The sequence below is a fragment of the Dufourea novaeangliae genome, unplaced genomic scaffold (assembly GCF_001272555.1).
Source record: "Dufourea novaeangliae isolate 0120121106 unplaced genomic scaffold, ASM127255v1 scaffold108, whole genome shotgun sequence".
Lineage (NCBI taxonomy): Eukaryota > Metazoa > Arthropoda > Insecta > Hymenoptera > Halictidae > Dufourea > Dufourea novaeangliae.
Window position 1 is genome coordinate 3,290,410 of NW_015374014.1, and position 27,432 is coordinate 3,317,841.

The 27,432-nt window shown below is 33.3% G+C and overlaps 1 protein-coding gene across 1 annotated transcript in view; it reads right to left on the minus strand.

Annotated features, from left to right (window-relative positions):
* Positions 1 to 27,145, minus strand: part of LOC107188748 (aquaporin AQPAe.a-like) — a 57,915-nt gene extending 30,770 nt beyond the window's left edge. The window contains 2 exon segments of the mRNA XM_015577098.1: positions 22,871 to 23,000; positions 27,050 to 27,145. Of these exon segments, the coding sequence (XP_015432584.1) occupies positions 22,871 to 23,000; positions 27,050 to 27,145 (226 nt within the window).
* Between the last annotated feature and the right edge of the window lie 287 nt (positions 27,146 to 27,432).

Here is a 27,432-nt window from a genome sequence, read left to right on the forward strand (position 1 = left end):
ATGAGTTGTATACAATATCAAATAAAAGCTTAACAAAATATGGATGTTGAATTTAAATTATATTGCCATATTTTTAAGAAAATTCTTAGATAATTTACTATTAATCCAGTGAAGAAACAAGAACATGTTAAGAATGAAAGTAATAATAATAATGGGATTTTTATTAGACCACAGAAACGAATATATGTACATATAATAGAACAACAGAAAGAGAAGAGAGAAAAGTAAAAATAAGAAACAACAATATACTGAATTAAGGTATAACAAGTCGTGTAAAGTTGAAGCGCAATCTATCTGTATTTAAGCCTAATTGTAAAATATGAATACAGTTTCAGTATGCCTGAAAACTAATAAAAACTACATAAGGTATAGTACAAAAATTACATGACACCAAGCGATATAAAATATGAAAGTTAAGGAATTCTTATTAATTCAAGTAAATTGTCATACAGCAGGTAACTGTAATGGTAATTATATTAGGTGTACCAATATTTTGTCAAATTCAATACTGATTTTGAAGAAATCAGAAGCCTATGGCATTTCAGTGATATTTGTCCTTGTTCTTTAATATTAAACTTAAATAATATCAACAGTTTATTAACAAGAAATGGTGGGTTACTTATTGGTGCATCGAGTATTATTCTTAATCGTGTACCTACTAGAGAATATAGTAAAGAGCATTCGTCGTAAATTGACACTAATTATAACTCGTATATACCATACAAAGCAGTTTGGTCGATCCTTGCCACCGTTATGAAACGGCTTCGGATAGTATCCTTTTAATTTATCCCGACACGCAGAACAACGAAAAACCGGAAATACCTCCTCCAAGCATACATCATACATACATCGTTGTAAAAGTAAACCCAGCGCGACTGCGTGTCACATTACGAATTGCAAATCGATTATTTTCGAAGCTTTATTGCCACGTTATGACGTCGTTTTAAAAACACGCATTGCGTGTCGACTTTAAAAGACGCTTTTCGCGGTTGCACCGTCGAACAGCACTCGCCTGTTCAATCGTTAAATATACAGGGTGTCTCGACAAATCTGTTCATCTCAGATATCTTCGTTATTTCAAGTAATAGGTGAAAACATTACTCACAAAAGTTGTATGGTTGCAAGAAAGACATAACGTGGTGGCAATAGCTTTTTTTACAGGTGGCAGCGTCGAGAAGATCTGCAGGTGAATATAATTTTTTTAAATGGATTGTCCAACTTGTTATGGTTTAATTCGATAGAATAACAAATTTAGAGTATAAAAGTACTAAGGTACATTCATCCTAAAACTCACCGTTCCTGAGATATTCGATTTTGTTTATTTTATTATTTTCATTAGGAAACATGTTTGAAGCTATACTTAATATTTCAGATGTAAACAAACAGTAGATGGTAAATATCTTTAAATAGTATTGTTAAACTTTTGGCATTTCTCTGTATTAATAAGTTTTCTTATTCAATAATTTATTTTGAAGGTTGTCAATATGATATTGCATCGACGCACATGGTCGATACTTTGAATTGGACATGTTAATTTAGTTCTATTACTTGAAATAACTGAGATATTTGAGATGGATAGAATTAGTGGGACATCCTGTAGATTATAGTCCATAAGTCACTGAACATGTGATTGCTTCGAAAAGAATGAAGATTGCTATGGATGTATAATTTTCTGATACAAATTTTCTACCTTGTTTTACTTTTATGCAAGATTGTCTCCGTGAGGATTCGTCAAATAACTTTTGGAATTATTTCTAACAAAATTTCTAATTACCATTCATGTCTGTAACGTTAGAATTCTGTGTTTGCATAAATGGATTAAAACGACGATCATTGAAATTCATTTCAATTTATCGAACTCTAATTTTCCATATTCTGTAAAAACAATTCAAGAAATTCTACATATTTTGGAGTTCTAACATGGACAATGATAACCACTTATTCATTTTCCGTTAATTTAATAATAATCAATAGCAAGTTATACAATGCTTTCCATAGTGGATACACTGTAGCAGAATAGAAAAATTATAGTATCAATCAGTCAGGAACATTAAATCCACATGACAAAGGTCATCAAAAAAATTAGAAAATGGCCTGTATCCATCAAGATTATCGTTAGATTGTTATAATTAATTCAAACGATCATTCTTAGACGAAGAGGAGGCACTTATAAAAATCAAGTTGAAACTGTCGAATGTAAAAATGTCGATCCTGAATTCCGTTAAATTATATTGGTAATTTTAGTAACAAATGTTATAGTACGTAAATAATTTTATGGCTTGTGATAATCGACGCTCTACTCATCTCGATACGTAACATATGATTAAGTGCAAGTTAAGCATTTCCAATCTAATTTCGCACAGCGCAAAAGGCAGCAATTTGCAAATCTGCGATCAGGTAAATACTACTATCACGTGAGCTTCTTCAACACGTTTTGCTACTCATCCGGCTGCATTGTTATATAAGCTACGTTCGGATGTAATTTTGAAGGAAACTGATCTACCGAGAAGTAGATCATTGTTTCCCGAGAAATTTATGTAACGTTGATATGGTAACATGTAACGAGATGAGATAATAATTTATAAATAAGTTTACAAATGTTTGATGTTGTAGTTCCTCTATTATACAGCACTATTAGGTTAGATGAAAATGGATGGTCATTTGAATTTGTTAAGATGACTGTTGCTCTTACAAGAATTGTAAAGTCCGTAGAAATTCTTGCATTATTTTTAGAAAGTAATGAAGATTAGAGTTTAAGAAATTAAGATAAATTGTGGTGAACATCGTTTTGCATGATTTATGCAAGAGATACAGACTTATAATGTTATAGACATCAATGACGACTTTTATACAAAGGTTTTTATGGACTGATATACAAAAACTGGAATAAAACAAAAAATTGTTTACTCTATTATGGGTTTAGTCAGGCTTCACCACATTTTATTAAACATCTTTCTGTAGCGAGTTTTATACAATCGTGGACTATTGTAGATGCAAAAAATCAGCCATCTGAATAGTGGTCAGCCATTTTTTCCCTTGAATCTGATATGTACTAGATAGCATGCCACGTTCTTTATTATTTTTCGTGTATGTAATTGTTTCTACTCCTTAATATTATACATAAATATACGAAATTGACAAATATTAATTATTTATGAATGGAAGAAACGAATAAGATATTCATCAACATTGTTTTATTTTTTCATGTCAGCATTTGCACATTTAATCCAGTCTACAGCATAGTCTCACTTATTTAAAAACAAACAGTGAATTCCTCATACAGTCTTACCTTATGAAAAAAGAAACAGTGAATATACAATACAAAGTATAAACTGACTTTATTAAAGAAAAATAGTGAATTACTCGTATACACTCACTTCATAAAGAAAGTAGCGGACATTCAATTTAAAACTACAATTTTCATTGATTAAAAACTAGGGAATATTAAATATCGAATTATAGTCTCAGTTTGTTAAAGTAAAACAGTGAATTACTCATGGTTATCTTAATATGAGTCGTTATTCTAGAAGGCGGTATAAGTCCAATTGTTGAAAAAAGTAATTTATACAGCAAATATGTATCTTCAATCCACGCCTTTCAACGTCTTTTCCTTCCTCGAGTATAAGGTAACGAAGACGAACTGTGCTCAAAACGCTACGAACTTTCCGAACGATCAAATATTTTGACATTTAATAATAAACTATAATTACTATTATCTATCACTTTAAAAAATAGTTGTTCATATATTCCAATGGGTGCACCTCTTTCAGTAGCTAATCTCTTTACACCACGAACATTCCAATGCTAACATCGTTAAATGTATCCCGAGGTGCTATCAACAGAATAATTAAACCGTAAGAGTCAATAAAGATACCTAAATAAAACAAAAAACGGTGCATACCGTGCGTACATTTACGTTTCCACGTTATCAGCGCCGGGCGCAACGTTGTTCTATCGGTAGATAACGGCAAACTTCTCGAATTCTTCGGGATTGCAAAACGGAGTCGCGGCGTCACCACCACGCACGTCCCTCGATAGTAATTAAGTGGCATTAATTGGGTCACCGCGTAGCAAAGTGCCTCCTGTAAATAGATGTTTCGCGCACCTGCTGCTTCATTTACATCGTCTGATGTTACGCCTGCCGAATGGGCACTTCGAAGTATTGAAATTGTGATTCACCGGCTCCTTTACGGACAGTCGTTTATCACTTTGCGGAATTCGTAGATCGGCCATTCACCATTTCACAGGATTTCGGGCATCGAACTGTTTTACGTGATCCGTCATGCACGAACGGTCATTACCATCGGGAGCGTTACGCTAATTTTAATTTGATTTAAAAAATTCTAAGCAGATTAATTAACTTATTTGATGGTTTCTGAACACGTCGATTGCCGTGGTGGTTACCGATAACGTCATTAAATTACATGAAGAAACGTTGAACTTTGGAACAGAAATATTTAACATTTTAGAAATATAATTGATAGTATAGAAATAGTCAAAGGAATGAGTGTTCAACTCAACGCGTACTTATATTGTTAATAACAAAGACCTAAAGAAATGTATCTTATCATGATACTGTCCCGAAAGTAAAAACTGTGGTATTCAACGTGTAAAAAATCTGTCAGAAAAATAAATAAATATCAATATTAATCAGTGTTTGTTTTCATAATTTTATATTTTAGAAATAAACATAGATATGTCTTTACGTCCAGTATGAAAATAGATTTTACTGTAGGCCTTTAGTTTCTTTGTTCAAGTGCTTTTCACTATAAATAGCACGAAGAAACAATGTTGTTTTTACTTTTGTCACAGTACGCAACGTTGAGTTTTATAAACTGATTTTCCTCGAAGACGAAACGTCGTAGAAAAAGCATTTCATTTTGAATGTCGATCAACGAATAGCCTCTTTCTTGATTGCAATAGAGTTACATAGAAAATATCGCGTGGTCATTCTACTTCGTGGTATTTCGTATTTTCCCTAGTGGAGGAGTAATACATACAGAAGGAGGACAATTTAAGTGTTTATCTTGATAATTGATATTAATTTCCACATGGACTGATATTTATGTGCTCACTTGTACACACATTATTTCAGTCATTATTTAGATTAGAAATATTACAGTTCAGAAATGGGATATTCTTGATGGATTCCTTAATTAATAAACAAAAACTTTGCGATACTCAAAATATTTTCAAATATTCCAATACCATGAATTCGTTCGTGGCCCACTTAAAAACGGCAATTCTAAACTTTCTTTTCGCCGGGATTGTAACCAACGAAAGGGAACTGTTTCTATTTACCAACCGGTGAATGTGCCACGAAATCGCCACAATTATATCGTGCACCGCGGCCATTCTTTCCTGCAACACTACAAAAACTCCGTCGCGGCGAAAACTTTCATTCTCTAACGATTGGAGCCTAGAAATCGCTGAGGACAAAAAAAAAATGGAGAACTCGTGACACGTTGGTTCTCAAACCCGTCTAATTTCGTTAACGAATGATAATAATATTCAATTTTAACGATCATAATGTAATAATGGTTCAGCCGCCGTGGGACATTTGTGAACGTTTTAAATTCTAAAGAATCATTTTAAAATTATTGCTTTCAAGAAGTGGTGTTTCAGAACAGACGGAGAAAGTTTCTTTTGTTCGTCAAGTAACTGCATTATGTGTAATGAGAGGAAATGGTTAAGGAAAGAATTAGAGTCTATGGAAGTTCTTAAGAAATTACTGTCGCTTGAAATATAAATAAGCACGATATTTAAATTACAACTATTGTCAGAGACTGATTATTTGAATTCACGTACACACTGAATAAATGGCTGCTTTTCATGCAGATTAACATGTTTTATGGATACAAAGGAATAGAAGTTAAATAGAATTTTGATTTCCTTCAGTAGTGATTTTTTAATACTTTAACATTTGATGGGGGAGATCTACCTTTTTCAAAACATATCATTGAACAATTGAATACGTAGATTCGATATTAACATTGGGATTTTATCTACACTTTTTATCTTAAACTTTTATTTGTTGATCGAAACACTGCAAGATCTTCAGAAGACGAAGTTAAAAATTTAATATCAGGTTTTTCATGTATTCTTCATCGGTAAACTTCATTCAATTCCAACTTTCTCAGTCGCAAAAATGTTAAATCTACTAGGGCCTTGCAATATATGTACTATTAAATGCATCAAAGATTTTTATAAGTGCATGAAAAAGTTGCCAATGACTTTCACTTTTATACTACTGCAAGTGTATGTAAATTACAAGTGTAAAAACGCAACTTCAAATGTTAATACTTATTCTGTTAAGAACAGAATATTATGAGGTGTATGAAAAATCAATTGTCAATACAGTTAAGTTGATACGTGTATTATGATTTTATTTTATTGCACTTTATTGCAATAGGAGAATTGGACTTTTGCCAGAAAAAAGGCAAAAAGATGCAGGAAATTAGAGGAACTATTTCAAGTAACCGATATTGTATAATAATTGTTCAATATTAAGCAAGACTTCCGATTACGAAGTAGTTATTACTTTTACATATACGTAATACATACACTAGTGTTCCATTTAATCAATTTGTACATAATGATACGGTCTTTATTACAATACCTGCAGAGGAAAATATACAACAAAAAATAAAAAGGCAATAAAAGTGCAAGGACTAAAATATAACAAGCACTGCGAGGTGTAGCACAACTATATTTAATCTTAATCAGAATGTGTAAATATAGGTACTGTATGCTACAGAATTAACAAAAACTAATACACTATTAATTACACATATTATATAAACATAATTAGACTGCGGATGTTTATGTAAATTTACAATTTAGAACACAAATATAGAAAAAATAAAATAGCACAGAAATTTCTTTTCTATAGTATCGGATTTAATATGTTAATAATAATGCATAAATAATATTAAATTTTATTGGAATCTTTATGTTGCTGTGTTTTACAAGTCAGGGGACTCTATAAATGCATAAATACAGTACACAAAAATTATGAGTACCTTACTCATCCAGGTAATCTGTCAAAGAACATATACGAATCTTTGTACTTCGATAAGACTGAAATTTTCGGTTTTGCCGCATGAGCTATGAGAACACATTTCATAACCGTTGCTTCAATGGCGGTTGTAGCCGAAAATGGCAAGCGGTGAGTACGATTTTTACGGGAGAAAAACAATCGACATCCAGGAAGCGGAACGCGAAACAAAACGTAATGCGAATAATATCAGCCACCGTAGATTCTCGCGAGGTGACTTCGCGATGCGTGTACGCGAGAAGTAATTGTAAGAAGGAAAATTACCGTATCATTGAAACAGGTATGATGAGCTAGCAGAACGAACATGTTTACTTGTTACGTGATAATGATATTAACGATCCTCAATGTAAGTATCTCTCTTTAGAAGTTAAACGGAAGATTTAATTTATTCATTGGACGTGTGCTTTCAAGTTTACGCCATTAGGTAATAACTTCAGAATTATCGTTACTAAGATTTTCTTCAAGTAAAGGTCAATGACCTTCCTAGTATTGGTGTCACCTGGTGCTGTAATTCATGTTCAATCTATTGTTACACTTATGTGACTAACTAACAATATTATCCTCCACTAGTTTCTCAACAAACAAGTATTGACGATTTTAAAAAGGGTTTACAGATTTAAAATTAGCAAAACTGTAATTTTTTAACATACGTTTGAAAAGATTGGGTGCCACCTGGTGCGGGTCGCAGTCCCCGCACCCCCTAGTGACGCCGCCGGTAAAGGTATTTTTAGTAAATTTCCTCGTTGGAATAAGTAATTTTAATGCATTCACTGTCATGGTGGTCATCTGTGACCAGCACCATTTAAATACACGACGAAGGATGCAATTTTCAATTAACAACATTTAAAATTTTGTAAACGTAAGTACCTACAGTCGGTGTCAAAAGTATTCGTACACCCCTTAAACGTAACTAGTTTTTCAAAATTGGTCCAAATGACTTGTAAATGATGTGTAAAGAAAATTGAAAAAGTTGTAATTGGTTGGAATCGCGAAGAAAATAGTATCTAAAGGTCGGTTTTTACAACTTTTTAATCTGAGGATATAATGTAAAGTACATGTCTTTTTTCGAGCTCGCAGGTAGGCATAACCCCTAAACATTGCGCGGATTAATCCTCTTTCCGGCAAGTCATCCATATTTCCAACTTCTTTAAAGGGTTGTACCCACTTCTGGACGAATGTCTTAGACTTCCTAACTGCCTTTAAGGCTTGTCTGAAGGGTAATTTTGGTCCGTTCGCATGATCAACGAGAAACGGTGCTTCATAACGCTTTAGATATTTAGTACTCATTCTATAAAAAGTGTACTTGAACGAAACTCACGATTAGCATGATGACAAAGCAGACATTAAACAAAAGAGCATAATTCAAGCTTTCAAATGCTTCGACATAGATGGCGCTGCGATTGGCCCTTTAAAAGTTCTGCTGTACACTTTCTTGTGCAACAGAGTGTACGTAATTTTCGACCCGCAGGTAATATCCGTTACACTTGGCGAGAGGACGCGCTGTCCTCGGCTACGAGGAATTTTGATCGCGAAAAACAAAGTATCGGATCCTAGCAGCAAGCAATTCTTAACGAGTTCGTTACCAGAATATTGCTTCGAAAACGTTCATCACAGACCAGTCTATAGGTTTCCATCATTTTCTTCACTAGACTGTCCCTACATATATTCTTAATTAGATCTTAAAAATAAAATATAAATGAATATTGCAAAAAACATTATGCTTTTATCAAATAAAGTATGCTCACTTAGAAATTGGAGCGTCATACATGTAACGGTGATTATGAAAATGGCATAACCCAATTAAATACTTCGCAGAAGTGCCTCCATATTATTTAAACGTAAATCGATGTGACACCAAATAACTAAGTTCAATTTTTTTAGATTTTTGCCTTACACCAATTACGTAATCACCAGCACACATATCGTTTATTTGCTGGAACAATGGCATAACTAAAAATTTGCAGTTTTTGAGTTATTAGTATAGAAAAAACAGTTGTTTTCTGTAATTGTTATAGGTTGAATTCTGTAAGTGAACTTCTTAAACTTACCATGTCAGGACAATCACTTTAATATGATGTTCGTGTAAAATTATAGTGATCAAAACATTCAAGCTCGTTTTTCCTAAAATCATGATTTTTGTGTTACGTCGTTATTGCAGCAAATGAGCGATATCTGACATCTGGTAGCGAACGTGTTAAAATATCTCGGAGATACTAGTTCATAGTCAAGTACATTATCGGCGCAAATTGTCGATTGCCGCAGAAATGAACACGATAACGAACCATTCAGTGGATCAATTACCGTCTGGCATGTTATCTACAATGTTACAATGTTACGAATCGTCTGGTCAGCACGAGCGACGTATCAATTATCCCTTGTATATATGTACTGTATATATTCTTGGTTCCGCAGCTTTATCGATGGTAAAAGTCATTAGCATTCGCGGTGTAACGGCGAAACCGCAGTATCGATCGGAGGCCACGCGAAATCTCCGTTGCGTATTCGTGTGTCGCGGTGCACCTGTGACAGGACGTCTCGAATAAAACATTCTTTGGACTTTCGAGCTGTAATCGAAACCTGAAATTAAATATCCCCGACGTACAGTGCGACGCCGCAAAAGGCTTTACAGCGCATGTACCCTGTGGCGAATTTCTCGAGCGGAAATTATGAATGTCGCGGTGCGTAAAAACAGTCCAGTATAAATGTGTGTGCAACTACACAGGCGGTGATGTCATAATCGAAATGAAAACTAGATGCGGGATATTTTATTTCTAGCACACATAACCCTTAACGTGTTAGGCGCCATTATGTAAAAAAATTGTGTCGCTTTTTACCACTTCGTATTTTTTTATTAACGTTTTTTGAGTTACGATAAAGTAATGTACGAAATATGTAAAACAGAATGTTATCTATTTTCAATAGTGTTTTTGGTCACTGTATCTTATCGAATAGAGGTATAAATTTGTTGGAACTTTAATGAAAAGAAAAAATAATTTAAACTAGCTAATGATCACAAAGAATATAACATTATAGTTTTCTATTTGATTGGCTCAAGACAATATTATTTCTTAATCAATACGTAGTCAACGTAACATAAATTGTTTTTTTATAATTAGCACAACATAATATTCTCTTCTTAGTGAGATCAATTAATTATCATGATTTATTGATTATTTGTTATCATAGCGCTGTCTCTATTATTTAAAAAGTTGTAAGTCTTGTTACAACCCACACCTGTTACTTTTAACCCCGGTCACCCCTACCACACCTTACTCTTACTATTAATTTTTTACTACCCCCTTTCCTTCTTTTTCTAGATACTCCATCTTCCCTAATGTTCTTATATACTTGTACCTTTTATTATACATACTTTGCGCTTTGTATCTTATTGCATTGCACTTGCTTTTGTATCTCCTTGTCTCTTTCCATCAATATCTTTCCTATATTTAGATTTTGTTATCTTAGATTCTCTATTCCTAATTGACTATATCCAATCTTCCATAAATATTCTTCTCGTTCTCTACTGGTTTTCGTCATGCCAACTTTTCGTTTCTTTTACTTTAGGTGTTCTGTAACCAACACTCTGTTTTCTGCATTTTTTACTCCTTCTTCGTATATCTGAGTGCTCTTTTTCCGGCCTGAATCTTGATCTTATCTCTTTTTGTTTCTTCTCATACTATATATTTGGGAGTGCAGTAGTTCAAACACAAACACCACCTAGATACTTTATCTGGATGTTTTTTATTTCAGGTAGCTTCTGCTAATGTTGTCCGAGATATTAATGCACATACTTCCATTATTTTGCTTTTCAAATCGTCTACATCTGTGGGCGGTGCATCGTAAATGGTATCTTGAACACTGTCCCATAAAAAGAAATCCAGGGGTGTAAACGAAAAGAAATCCAGAAATAAACACTCTGATAGTGAATGAAAAGAAAAAATCAGTCAGATTTAACGAGCTAAGCCGTATCAATGAGAAATTCGTGTAAAACACATCGGCACGAAATATTCAAAATGTTTCTTTCATTTCTAACCATGTATGAAGTTGAAGTTCATTCTATAACACATTGATGAATTCGTCTTGACACATGCTTTCATAACACATAAAAAAATATACAGCACACCGTTAAAAAAATTAAAGGTCACCTTCGTTTCTCGAAAAATATTGCAAATATAAAACATTGATATATTTTATTATGTTGGTTATACAAAACTGCAACACATTTTCCCCCTTCATTTTCTTCTAATACTGACTATTTGCAAGAAAAACGCTGGTTACTAACAGCGTGAACACCCTGTATATTGCACCTTTACTACAAACGTGTGACAACTAAAAAATATTAATTGTTCGAAAAATGCAAAGGACTGTCGCTAGACCACAGTCCTGTTTCGAACAATAAAAGTGACATAACTGCTGTCTGCCAGCTAATTTATGAAGCTAAATAGAAGCATACATTTTAGATGATTGATCGAACAGTGTTTCTGCAACTTTCTCATGGAGATAATTCCAAAAACACGTTTATTGAGTTCACTTTTGTAGCAAGGATGCGATACGTATTAAATAAATAGAATGGAAATATTGATTTTATTCAAGGAAAACACCAGAAAAAAGAAATAAATTGTTTTATGCTAATTACGTCATTTGATTGAATACTTTTAGTATAATATTTGCATAATATGCATAATAGTAATAAAGAGTTAAGTCGCTTAGAATAAAGAAATTTAAGAGGCTCAACCAAAGCAACTAGAGGCAACAATCTCGAATTCAAGTAGCCGTGAATCATCGTTTACAAGTGTCGGCATAAGTCGACAGTACAAAGATATCACATTTTCGCATAATAAATGTCGTACTTGGACTGGAAAATTTCAATGATTATAAGTCCGAATGAATATTTTTCAGTGAAGTTTCTCGAACACAGCTTCGTAAAAATTAAGTTGGTTAAAATTAGGTGCCCTGGAAAACCAGGCTTATTATGCAACAACCTAACGCGAACGATATCGATCGTGGTTGATGAGTACCGCAAACTGAGAAATTCCACGGTCGTTCGAGAAACTTATGCACGAGTCAATTTCAATTACACAATAAATAACGAGGAACATTATAATTCCTCGTATCTACAATGTTATCATCGATGAGTCAACCTACCGAGAAATCACCGCATCTTTGTGTTGTCCCGTCTCGCAATAAGGGGGGTCGAGGGGGATGATAAGACAGCGGCAATTTAATAATAAAGCAATTATCGGCAACTATTATCCGCCCGTAATTTTCACCGTGTGCACGGACATTAAGCAGACGGGCGTGACGCATCTCGAAAGATGTCAGTTTCATCCGTGGCAATCACGAATTCTGCGATATGTTCTTCTTCTATAATGCGTATTTCTAGCGATAGATCGCCAATATGTGTTACTGAAGTATCGTAGGTACTCGATACGTTCGAGTGTACCTCTTGAACGTTACGTTCGATTGGTGGCAAGGTTTTGCAAGGAAACTAACCAGATAATATGACTGATTTGCGAACTGTTAGCTAGATCAAGCCTGACTATTGAAAGTATTTGAATGTCTGGCCAAACGGTTGACCAACGGTATCCAACAGTTGGGAGTTAGTTGGGATATAGTTAGCGTTTTTGCCAACAAATTCCCAAAATAGGGCCTACGACGAAAAAGTTATGACAACAGGCCAACGAATATCCAATGTTGGGCCTATAATTATTATAGTTGATTAAATAACAAGAAATTTACAATGATGAAGCAACATTGGCCCACCAAAAGTTTGCCAACATTTAAATAAGACGTCAGAAACGTTGCTACAACCAAAAATTTGTTATTATATTTCATATTGATTTTTTCGTTTTCTTATCTATGAATATACTCACAATTTGTTACAATAAATTGTAAAGGTGGGCCCTACGTAGGGTATGATTGTTGGCTCAGTTGCAAAAAAGGGTGATAATTCTAACTGTTGGCCAACCAATAGTGCATCAAAGGCCTATCAAAATCATAAGTTCACAAATAAAGACCACTTTAATGAAAGATCCAGTATAAGCGAGAAATATGCTAGAACTATTTTTCATTCTTACAGATTTTATAAATCATTCTCAGTCTTTTTATTGAAAATGGATTTTTTATCGAAATTCAATGCAATCGATCTAAATTTCATCGCGACGAAGTGATCGAATGGCAGAGAAGTTCTTTATTTCCTCTTTCGCAGGTGTTACAAGTGTCGTGTAATGGGACACCTCGAAATCAAGAAACATCGACGCGAATCCGTCGCGTAATTACGTATTTCGCCGGTCGAGCCGGTTCAGAGCACGTGCTAAGTTAATCAATCCAGTTAGAGTGAAGACTGGTCATTATAGCCGTCCCTTAATGGTAAGCAAACCACAGAGAGAAGAGTTTTGAGCCTCGTGAGACCATCACTAGTTGAATCATTCAAACGTTTTAATCTCGTGGTTCGTTCCTTATATTCTTTGAATTTTCAAGTCGCAAGCATTTGAACTGCATTTGTTTTGAGTTGCATCTAAAGAAGAAAGAATATGTTTTTAAGAACAACCCTTATCGAGACGCTCTATTAACCAAACATTACTTCATCGTAATGTTCTATTATCCGAACAATGTACAGTAACTCCTCGATGAGTGTTAGAAGGCTTCGGGGCACTAAACATGAAATATTTCATACACTAATAACTATTTGTCGCTGAAACAAATATCACTGGCTTCAGAATTCCAAGCTCTATCATTGCGCTAAACCTAATGGAAAACTTCGTGTTACAGCTGGGGACCTATTCTTATCAGTGCGAAGGAGCCTTCCAACGATCATCAAGGATTTACTGTTTTTCAGACTTTGTAAAGACCTTATTGTATAAACAAGCTGTCCTTCTTTTGTTCATTTGTATAATTATGCTTAAGATATATGAAGTTTCACATACTAAGAGTTGTCGTTCTGTTATCCGAACACTTTGCCCACCTATTATTTTCGATAATCGTGGTCCTACTGAATTTTTAACACATCTCATACGTGAAGTAGAATTTTCACCCAATATTTAATGGGACAGAAAATTATTTCAATTAATTTCGATGTTTGTTTCTTTTGTTATCATTGTATATACTGTATGTTATCTGTATTATTTTATTGAACATTATTTAATTAATCACGTAATTTTTATTGTTTTCCTAAATTTGAGTCCATTGTTTCTTTCCAAAAATCAAACAGATGTGGTCTCTTGGAAGCTGGAATATTTTTCCATTTAAATTGTTTCGGAAGCATTGAAATAAATAACATTCGCATGGAGGACTGTTTGCCGAATATGAGAGGTGCATTTCAATTCGCGAAGTTGTTTCTCATGAGTACATGATAGCGTGCCGTCTATCGTTGTCACGATGAAACAGCGTTATTGCGATTGGCCAGAACCGTACGTTTCTCGTCGATTGTTACCTTCAGTTGATCCAATTGTTGGAACACCAGGATGTCAAAATTAAGTTGTATAGATTGGTGGGAATTGTATAATGTCAGAAATTTCGTGAATTAATCATTTTATCCCCACTACACTTTCTTTCGGTATGCAATCGTTTATCTGTAACGCTGATACTTAATAATTTTGTCATAATTTATGAATATAATAGAATATGTGAATACTAAATGCAGTTAACACAACGAAAAACTTTGATAACTAAGTCCTCCTATAAAATGACACAAAATGCAGCATTTGAGTTAAAGTAACATTAATGTCGTCAATTTATAAATTGCGAATCGATAATTTGTTTCCCATTAGACATATAGTTATGGTTACAGTGACATACCTGATATTATCTACAATTCTGCATGCCGTCCTACTTTATGAATAAAATATTCCAGAAGCGATTATGGAAATAATAAAATATCTCATGCAGATCAGATATAATCCTGAGCTATTCGTCCGTACCTACTTTAGCTTATGAGCACGCAAATAACTTTTCCTCAAGCTATTTTATTTTTTTCTTTTTACAAAATCAATATTACTTAAGGTAATCTGAATTCGTATCAAGAAACAGCTTCGAACAACTAAGACAAGAGTTCTGTGTCGGTGAATTTTTAATAATTGCAGTCATTTTTCTATTATTATAAAAGAATTTGTATTGTTTATATAGTTTTTATATAGTGCTCTCTTTTATACTATTTTATACCGTTGTATACCATTTTATGCTACCTCATACTATTTTATACTGCGTACCCTTTCTACTATATTATACTATTTTATACTACGTTATATTATTTTATACTATTTTACACTATTTTATACTATTTTATACTATTTTATACTATTTTATACTATTTTATACTATTTTATACTATTTTTAGTATCACTATTTACGATAATATTTTTAATGGATACAGTAGCTTTATCTAGATAGATACCGTCTTTCCCAACGCGTTCGGAACGCGACGTTCCTCAAGAATAATGTTACGCACCGTAAACACGTAATGTCTTTAACCATGATACGGGATCACGTAACTCATATTACAGCAAACAGTTTAAGAGGAAACAAGCAAACATATCAACTTCCTCCTTTTTATCGCGCATGCCACAAACAGTCCCTCTTTTTTGTGCAGAACGATGCAAGATTCGATGGAATTTTTTGCTGTCTACAAACCAATTCACCGTACGCATAACAATGTTGACGATAAATTTTCGAGTATTCGCGAATTTTATTTTCAAGAGCCTCTAATAACCGCAATCGTTACACGGAGATCACGAATGCCGCTAATTTGTCCAGCAAATTCGTATAGCACGGTTGGAGGACACTGGCTAATACACGGAAATCGCCATGAAAATTGCGAATCATTTATATTTATCACCTGCTGTATGTGTACAAGCTACATTATATCGTATGGGGCTGAGCTCGAGGGAATCTCGAATCAAAATAGCGGTTAAGGAAAAACTCGTGGCAATGGATGAACTGAATATATGAATTAACAAGCGTGGCGTTAGCAAGGTAATTGCTCCACGGGTAATTAGCCTGATTTGAAAATAATTACCGATGTTGTATAATGTAAAGATACACCGTACACCGTATAAAAATAATAGGATTGTAATTTATGTATCTTCTGTTTTATAGAATGAAAATAACAATGATTATCATAAGTAAATAGTGATCGACTTACTAACATACACTATCGTTCGAAAGTTTGGAAACAGTTGTATTTTTTAGTTAAACAAGTGATCCTTTATTAACATATTGAAAGTAACCGCTTTAAAAAAAACCTTGTTGCATATTTTAAGCAGTTTACAGACAAAGTTTTTTTTCTAACTACATTTCTTAAAAATTCTTTATTTTATCGAATTTAGTTTGTATGCGTGTTCTGTTGTTTGTTTGTGCTGTGTGTGTGTGTGCCACACAACCCCGGGAGTATTTTAAAGCAGAATGGCATGATTTAGATAAAGAATATTTTAAGGAATTAATAAATTTTAAGGAAGGTCTAAAATTTGTTTGGAAGTTACTCAAATTAAAGCTTGTCATTTTGATGAGGCTAAAGTTTGATAAAGATAAATTGTTTTAGTATTTCTACATTGCTTTTATCATATATAGATTAATGCATGAATATACATACATAGGCGTAACCAAAGGGGGGCAGGGGAGAGCACTTACGGAAAAAAGGGGGTCTTGCATTATTGTAGAAGAAAAAAAAAATTGGACTTTGCCCCCCCCCCTCCCTGACTGGTAACCTGGCTACGCCCATGTATACATATAATTGTTCATAGTGTATAAGCCTTTGACTGTAATAACAAATTTGTAAACTGATATTTTAAGATTTTGTTTAACTGTTTCCAAATTTTTTAACGGTAGTAGGTAGGTCTAAATTAACGCCGATTTCTATGAATATTCTTGATAAATCATTGATTAACAGACAAGTTAATGTACGTAATTTTTATATACCGGTAGGTAAAAATCTTGATTTCCCTGTCACTGTTTAATATTCAGAAAATAATTTAACATGTAGAGTACAACCATAATGTTCACCAGATGCTTTAAATTGTACGAGAAACTATAAGTTTCTGAACACTTAAATTTACAATCTTGCAAGTTTGATTGGTAGCCGAATAACGATTCGAAAAACAAACATGAAATAACGTGTTGAAGTGGACATACGAATATTTAATGGCAAACATATAAATAGACATATTTTATTAAGATATTGCATCACTAGTAAAATCACCGTGTTAATAAGCCTTTATTACACACTAAATTACAGTATGAGAAAATAGGTAACTAACCCAGATAGTACATAACGCCTTGAAAACGCCCATTTTACGGCTACTTTAGGTCTAAGGCGCCTTTAAGTCATCTTCAAAATCAAGAAACACGAAATGAATGTAAAAGATAAACGAACGTAACGACAAGTGTAAAATTAATTAGCGATCAATTAATGCAAACAAATGCAAAGAAATTACTTAAGAAGATGGCCACTCTGTCGATGATTAATAATTTTACTGGCAGGTATAGATTTGTTTCGATCGAATTTGTTCGTAAAACATGAAAACAAATATTATATATTATAAAATAATTATAACGATGAGTGTACCAATGGTAAAAATTTCGGTCGACAACGTGTTGAGAAATGCTAGATAATCAATTTCAGGTCCCCGGAAAATTGTATTACGAAGAGCTGAAAGACAGGCAGATAAAACGACAGTTTCAATTCCTTCCAAGAGCAAGATTATCTGCCGAAGACAAAGGAAACAGAAAATAACAGAATTAATCGGTCGAATCAATCACTGGAATAAATGGCGGAGCGAATCGTCGTTAACACTGACATTCCATCGTGAACGCCGGCGGCAACATGAAAAACGTCTTTAGACGCTTTTCCACGGGACACGGTGATCGTCGATGAACGAAGAACGAGCGAGGTTTCTCGGTAAACAGAATTCTGGGATCGTCACCGCGGTGATTTTGCTTAGTACACTTAACACGTAGCCAGCCCGTTTTATCCGGGGGGGATTCGCACGATCGGGCTCGCGTGCGACGTGCAATCAAAGTCAAGGTGAAATCTGGAAATTTCCAAATGCTGCGGCTGAATCATTCTACCTGTACCAGATTTCAGTTGCTCCTCAGAAACGAGAGAGGGAGACAGAGATCAAGTTGAGGCGTCGTCGGGCACGTGAGCCTTTTCGAAGAGCTATATGACCGATCTATCGGGAGTAGAAATGAGCAATATAAAAATTGAATATAAAATTAAACTAATAAGAATTATGACTTCCATTAAATTTGAAGGATTATCAGCATAATAGTTTTTTCTAAATTATAAACGAATAACATAAGTAGATACTAATATTGTTAAGTATAATTTGCTCCTTGATCTCGCAAGATTTAAAATTACTTACACGCAAAGAAGTAAACTTACACATTGGTCACGAAACGAAGAATGATCGATGAGTGCATAAGCAGCCGTTAATATAATTACGGTATATGAGATCTGACTGGATCTTTCAAAGATTTACGATCTCTGATTGCAGTGTCGTTGATGTACGTTGAATCGAGGAACAGATTTTATTTTATTGAAATTACATGCACGAATGTATATTGTTTATTACGATTATCTTCCAACATTGTTTTTATAAAAAATCAAATTATAGCTCTACATTATTACAGTTCTTTTAATTAAGGTCACATTTAACTATCCTTTCATACTGTAATATTATATTACTAACAAGAAAATGTTTACATAATAGTGTTATTAAAATTGTACTACATATTCCATAACTAGTATATTGCATGTATGTGTAAAATAGTGAGATAGTATAAAATTTATGATTCTTTAGATCTGAACTAGACAGTCGCAATCTACCGAGAAACGTTTCAATCAATTGTGAATTAACTGTGACTCCGCTGTCATTTCTCTGTCGATAAATCAGCAGTTAGTAATAAATTTCAAATACATACATGCTATCTTCATACCATATCTATGAAACATATTTAATACATATTTACTAAACACATTCTTGTATACATATCTCGATCTACACAGACCTATTGATCCTGATTTGCTCATTGGATATTCATCTTACTTTCACCTTCTCATTTAAATTCAAATACAGTGGGACCTTGATTATCAGGATTAATCGAGGAGAAAAACGTTCGAATAATCGATTTCCACGAATAATCGAACGATTACGAGCGTTTGAAAGTAAAGGAAGTAATTTATTATTCGATTGTTGGGAGATGAACGGCAATGTAAAACACAATTCTATGCCTATTACTCATTGTGTTAATGTGAAATGTTTATTAAATTGGCAATCAAGTAATTATATACCATTCTTTATTTTTCACTAACCAAATAAATTAATATTCGGTGATTGAAAACAAACAATAATTCAATGACTCATTTCAAAATCAGTTAGAAGGTAATGTTTCAGTTCTTCGACAGGGTATGGTTTTCTAATTGTTAGCGTGACTGTTTCAGATAAATTGATTTCACTTGTCAGTGCTCGATACCCTTCAGAAATACTTTCTAAAGCAACAAGTGTTTGAAAATAATAGTAATATGTGTTTATTACATATAATAAATACGTATTGAAATTATAAATAAATGTACAAATAGAAACCTGAATACCTAGAGCTGTTTAAAAGAGCTTGTAAATGTTAAGGTTTCGCATAAAAGTGCAGTAATTAGCTTTAAATCAAATTTTTTAAATGATAAGAACGACTTAGAATACTTATTCCTTTTCCCATGTTCAGAAAGTTTTCCCTAATGCCCTTCTTAGTTCAATTGTCCTAATTAACCATTCTAAAACATTCGAGAAAAATGAGATTTTATAATTTTCGTTGAATCGTCCTTGTTTTTCATTAAATTACAAAAATTTTGTTATTACTTTGTATAATCTACACAATTTTTATTTATTTATTTAATTATTAAACGGTCATACACCCAGTATACATACATAACAATTTAATGAAAATAAAATTAAAAACAATTACAGCAACATAGTATACAATAAGGAATTAATCGTAATAGAGAATTTTTAATTAATCATTAACTTAAATTAAACAGTTCTTAGTGCCGTATGTTAAGATTCATTAAAGTAATCAATAGAGCCACTGAAGAAGTCAATCATATTCATAAATTTATTAGTTGATTTCAGCATTCGATAAATTGAGTCACTTGAACCATATTTAGTTTTTACGGTAGCATAACAAATATATGATTATTTTTCTAACACACCTTCAGGAAGCAAGAAAATGAACGAGCTGCAACAATTGAGGAGATGAGATCTGACCATTTATAAGCTTGAATAAAAACTTATAATTTTATATAATTTATATAAAATGTTTTATTAACGTACCAATTATTATGTACTTAATTAAATGTCCCAACTGAATTTCAAGCAATAACTTACGAGTATCTAAATTACAAATAGTAGATGTTACATAGAACATTATAAAATTCTTAGTAAAATGGTCTGAAAAGCAGTTAGGACAAATAAATTACAAAGCCCTCAGGGTATTCTAACTTTAATCAAAAAGTGAAAAGCATGTGTAGTTCCAAATATTTCGAAAAATCTTGAAAAACGATAATTTGTTAGATACGACATTGTAACTGAGGGGAGCAGTATGTTGAACGACCAAAAATGTATGTAAACACATTTAGATGACACTATTCGACTAATCAAGATTGAAACGAACGATACTCTGATGAATGGTGTTCAGATATCCGAGACCACAGTGTATTTTCTCCACTTAAGTCGAGCAATCGTGACAATTCAATGACTTCCAAGCATACCAGGTATGACGAAGAAATTAAACGAAGTGGAAAGCCTTTCCCGGTTATTTTCTCAGGGGGTAGTAGGTACAAAACGACGTGTGTTTGAGTGGACGCAACGTTTCAGCTAATTTCATTGTAATTGTTTAATGATCTAACTGGAAACAACTAATAGCTCGTATAAACGTGAATAAGACTACCTCTTGCGGAACACTTTGCCACCGGGATAATTGCATATCGGCTTAACAGACAGTGAATCACGTTTTTTCACCGGAAACGCGCTCGTCAGTATGCAACTGGTTTTACAATACCGTATCGTGCGTCCCTTGTTTGGTACATTTCCACGCCTCTACTTTATGTGGAAACTTCAACGATATGCATGTAGTCACGCCATGACATTCGCAAGCGTACATCGGTTGCCTTCGTTTGGAAATTTATACCACGAGAGGAAAAATAGGTGTGAGACAAATAAAATGAGGCTTAACGTAACGTAGAGAAAACCAGAGTTACTTAAGCATTTCGTATAATTTCATTATTGAATGCCGAACAGATTCATTATTATATAGCGAATAAAATGTACTGATTCTTATAAGTAACGTTTGGTATACGAATTGTCATTTTCCATTATTTATTGTCACTGTTTGATGAAAAAATTCGACTTCTGCTCACTTCAGGAAATATTTATTACTTTGTTTTTTGGTTTCTGTGGAATATCATAACGTACTATTGTGAAATGTCTGATATACTAACATAATCTACATACTTTTAGACAAAATTTTCTTCTAGAGCTTTACTAAGATTTGACACCGATACAGTATTGTAATCCGTTTTTTATACTTTATCACAAATGGAAATGGTTGTCACAAGTGAAGTCTTTATTATCGAAATTCACTGGATTTCTATCCGTTCAATTTTCATATATGTACATATGCTTATTTAATGAAAGGTATGAAAATCATAACATAAGTAATTAATACTTTTATAAAAAGTATTGAACGGAAAAGAGGATTTGTCAAGAATAATACCGAAATATTTTTTATAACGTAAATGAATTGAAATACATAGAGATTCTATAATATGTACATATATATAATTATGTATATTTCTATAATAAAATATACGAATACAATACATTTACGTATTATTATACTATTTAATTTTTGTTATTCAACATGATAGTATTATAACTATAATAGTATTATTGTAATATAATTACCTATTTAATATTGTTGTAGTACTATTTATTGAACAGTATTCACTATTTGGTACAATGATTGAGAACTTTTTTAATATTGATGAACAAAATATCTGTTCCTGTTATAGAAAAATTTACATTTTTATATTTTATAAGTTCTAGTGAAATGAAAACATTTGTTTTCAAGAATTTTTGTTTATCTGTCCTCATCAGAACTTATAATGTGAGAACGTTTTTTAAAAAACGTTCCACGGTTCATGTTTTAAACAGAACCTCTTAAAAAGTTCCATGACTTTTTCGGTCCCTGTATATAATATAATATAATATAGTATAATATACAAGTAGTCGCTAATGACTTTACACTTAATGTGCCCATATCAAATAAACCATAAATAAATAACTATAATATAATATTATATAAATATCGACAAATAACCAGGATACACTTCAATGACAATTGGTCGACTTTAGGTATATAATGTATTCAACGAAAGAAAAAACGAATTTTTAAGATGAATAAAATGAAATAGAACAGAACCATGGTCAAATTTTTCTGATGTATACTGTCTGTCAAAAGTTTAAAATCATTCATAGGAAACGTGTTTGGTACACAACCAAAATTAAATATGTAATTGGAAATAAATAAATTAAGTTACAAGAGTTAAGAATTAAAAGTTTCAGCTTGTAGAGCAACTTCATTTTGTAATTCACAATGGGACTCAACGGTCTATATTTCGCACATGAATGAATAAATGACTGAATGAACGAGGATTGTTCGACATAAAATATGCGAAGCAGAGACTACTGTTATGATACGCAAGGTATTATATTAAATTACAACGAATGAAATTCAACTATATGAAGCTTGAAGTGCTCAAGTACTCACGATTGTATCTATCCTGCACCTCTTCATCATCCTTTACGCTCGCTGACGCATGACGCGATGGTCTCTCTGTTTCAGTGTATCCCTCCGGAAACACGGTAGAGACGTTCATAATACCAGTTGACTTGTAAAACTGAAAATAACATTGATTTGTTTAGTGAATGTTACAATTCGTCGACAGAAAATTTAATTATCGCACGTATCGAATTACTTTTAAAAATAAAAACTATTCATTTTCACCACCACAAATCCACTCTGACCAGACAATATTACATATTCTAATTTTTTATTAATAATTATTAATACAAATCAAAATGTTTGACTTTGTATTAATAGTACACAATTAAACATGTGAAACAATTTAATTAACATAACTTACATTCATCATTACAGTTATAACGATAGTGAAACACTCGCGATTTAGAGATTTCAATGCCGCCCACTATGAACCACTGTCGGATTCGGTTTGCCCGATCGCGTTTCCGGGTGGTATTAGACGCGTCGCTAATTCGATGTTTAAATTCAATCTATTAGTACTTTGTGTTGCGAATGTCAGCGGCAGTTTCCAACGACTGAACTATGTTTATCAAAAGGTGACATTTGATAGGCAATGGAAACAGACTCTAGCGAAGCTAAAAAAAAGCAAAAATAAAATCGATTCGAGTGGTTACGAATTTACATTGGTTAGTGGGGATGAGCGATCGATCATTGGTGTTGCACTTCCGTGAAATGAATATGTTATAAACAAAATTGCTTCTTCCATTATGAAAGCACAATGTTTCTTAAAATAAAGAAAAACATTACGTTTCGTTTGTTAGCATTAAAATTATCGTTAATGGGAAAAATGCATTTTCAATTGGTGAAACCAGTGACGAAATATTAAAATTCGAAAATTATATTTTTTTTGTGACATTCTTAAAAAACTTACGGAAATCGTGTTGGATGGTACTGACTGCAATTTTTTAATGGTAAAAGAATCAAGAATTTTAATCAATTATTTTACTTTATTTTTTATACAGGGTGTTAATTTTAACTTGATCATCTAAATTATTTCCGCTACTGTTGAAAGTGAGAAAAAATGACTAAATAGGATGTATATTGTTTTAAAGCAAGCACTGATAGTGATAACAAAAAATCCTGTGTAGATCGTTTTAACGGTATTTTCAAGGTCATCGTATTTTTTTTTCAATTTGAAGAATGCAGAAGTAAATACACGTAATAAGAAGTAAAAAACATTTTATCACCATCAAATGCACGCTTTAAAACCATGTACCTCCACGAACAAACTCGGCTTCCGCTAGGGGAAAAAGTGGCGTAAGAGAAGGGCCTCCTACCACTTGATAAATTGATTTCAGGTACTGAAATAAATGTTAAATCGGATGTTAATTTGGTATAAATTTCAGTAATTCAGTATTCATAAAGTGGTAGGAGCATGGTAGAAGGTCCCTTCCTCTATGTCACTTTTTCCCTAGTGGAAGCCGAGTTCGCTCGTGAGTGTACATCCTATTTAGTCATTTTTTCTGACTTTTAATAGTAGCGGCAATTATTTAGGTGCTCAAGTTATAATTAACACCCTGTATATTCACAGTTTCAATATAAATTGGCAATGGAAAAGAAATGCAATTTTCTTGTAAAATGTTATAATGTTAAATTTAGTTTTCTAAATGGATCTCAACAAAATTCTATGAATTATTATTATATAGCATATTATTATATATATTAATAGCAATTTATTCAGCACAATAAAAGGATAGATATTTTAATAGTCGTATGATCGTTAGACAGTTCAATTATCATAATAATTTATTCCGCCAGTTTAATTAACCAGTACTTACGATGTGAGTACCAGTCGTTTTTATTGTTAAAATGACAATACTTATGGCTCGTTCGCGTTTTCTCGGGGAGCGCATGAATTTTCATTGCGACCTAAATGCACATCGACGACGTTTTCCCATCTTACATTCAGGAGGTACCGTTTGATAAGATCGTTGCTATTCTTATCATTTCCTACACGTTACACTTTCAGCAGATCTAAACCGAATGAGCAGATCCAGTTTGACCTTTTCTGAACAATAAACTTTCTAATACGAAACTACTATCGTTTCCTTCTTTCTTTATTTCCAGATTAATTGACCATTCAGTTTCACAATGTCAAAAGTTCATTAGAATTAATGTAAACACAAGAAAATAATATAACAATCTAGATATTTCTACCTTAAACACACATAACTCTCTTTCTATACACTGTTCTGTACTACAAAATTTAAACAAACATTCCAGTTCACCGAAACACGTAACACGACCAGTATATCAAGTCCAGTTACACTAGGTTAAAATTAACGTCTAAAAGAAGTATAGATCTTTTACACGTCATCCTTTGCATGCTAACACGATAACTGTTGCTGCTATCACCTGATCAAGTAACAGTTACAACATCGTAAATAAAATTACTTAGAGAGTAGTGGATCTAGATAACGAATGTACAATGTCAATATTTATATTTTCACTCGCAAAAACATAAAAACAGGTGTATTTCAACGCGACAGTGTCCCGAAAGTAAAAATGTTGACAGTTAACATGTTGAACTATCAAATTCAGGTCTTACGAAACAATCACGTATTAGGTTGTCTAACAATAAATATCCTTTTTTAACACATTTCAATTTAGCCATCTGAAAATCGGTAAAACATAGGATCAAGGTGCTTCTAATTCGTTGATAAGAAATTCAAACTTTCGATCCAGGTAGATCTACTTCGACTAAAAATCCTCTTCTCAACATAATTTATAAGGAGAAACGGACGGACAACGTTGTTTACCTGCAGTCCGCGGCAAAGCTGTCCGTACAGCGGTACAGGTCCGCGGATAGTCCCGCCGCACAGTGGTCGGAATTGAGAAATTCAGTGACATTTTGCCAAAAAATCAACTTTCCAATATTAATATCTGATCAATATGTATTGGTTCCTAAATGACAATATTTAAAATGATCTAAGCACTTAAACTTGGATATTTTAAAATTAGAATTTGTCATACGAAAAAACTATTTTCATCTTCAAGGTTGCCTGAGAATCTCGTTAAATATTTTGCTTCCGTTTTTTTTCTCACTGAAGAGCTTTCTTTTGAGATAAGAAATCATGCCCTAGATTAATAATTACTGTATATAATAGCTTTGAGAAGCAATACTGAATGGAATGTAGAAAATTCTCAAACTGCTTTACAATTGATAAGGTATATCTCTTAAGTCCCAAAGAATCCCGCATTGCAACAAAGTGAAATGTTTTCCACATATTTTCCTCTACAAAATAATGCAGGAACCATTTCCATTCTCGTCCTGCGTTTCAAATTATTACTGTTCAAAGTCGTCAGCGTCATATCATTTTACGCGTATACGTTCGCGTCCATCGCCGAAACATTACAGGTGATTTCATTTCCATATCGAAGAAATATTGCAGTATTCCAGGAATATACACAAGACACAGCAAAGTATTTCATAATATTGTATTTACTAGTATGTTGTAATAATAAGATTAGATCTCGTGTTCAATGTGACTTCCATTAGTAAGAATGCATTTCTGAGAATTTATTTCTGCCCTTGTATGACCCTGAAGACCATAGTATAATACATAGTTGAACTCGTCATAATGCCCGCTTTCATATGATGTAAAAAAATATGTAGCGTTCCATTTAAAAAAATTAAGGTCACCTTTGTTTCTAGAAAAATATTAAAAATACAACTTCTTCCTCTTCGGTTTTTTTGCGAACACCCTGTATATATCCACAGCACGAATAAAATGTTCTAATAAAACCAGTAAAAAATTAGATGCCGAACCAGCAGAATTAATTATTGACTAGTCGTAAAAGAAATATAATTCAATTTAACTTTTATTTGTTATTGTTTTTACTGTTAAAATATATAATTGTTATTGTAATTTTTTTTCCTTTCACCTACTTGTAACTTAACATTGTTAAATTACACAGTCTAAACCTCGTATCAATATCCCCTACGGTTCAATAGTTATATCAAAATGTCACTGGATTTTTCAATTCCACTGTGCGTCGTACCTAAAAGGTAGTTAAACAGTTCAAAAATGACATTCCTTGTGCGTCCACTCAATGCAAAATGTATCACACGTTCGTATGGATCGTAGGTTTTATTATTTCTAATTAAAAAATTATTCCACTCACTGGATGTTGCGCCCAGTGTTTGACCGTTGGCTGGATGGTCAAAAACTCGTGCCAAAGGTTCAGATAGGAGGGCTTCTTGCTCACTGACCGATGCATCCCCTCGATCGACTTTCACCACGGGGCTGGTTCTCTTTTCAACGTCGGCCCGTGGCCACCTCGGGACACGTGAACCTCGCTGCTGCGCACCTGGTCGGGCCACGTGCCAAAGTTTACGCGCGGGCGCAGGTGAACACGCGAAATCCTATGGGGGCGACGACGTACGAGCACATGGAGCCGTAGTTTCCGCGCGACTACGGGATCTTCACGACATAATCAGGAATATTGTGGCGTGACCGAACCGAGATCTCATGCACACGATGCCCTTGACAGCAACACTGCCGCAA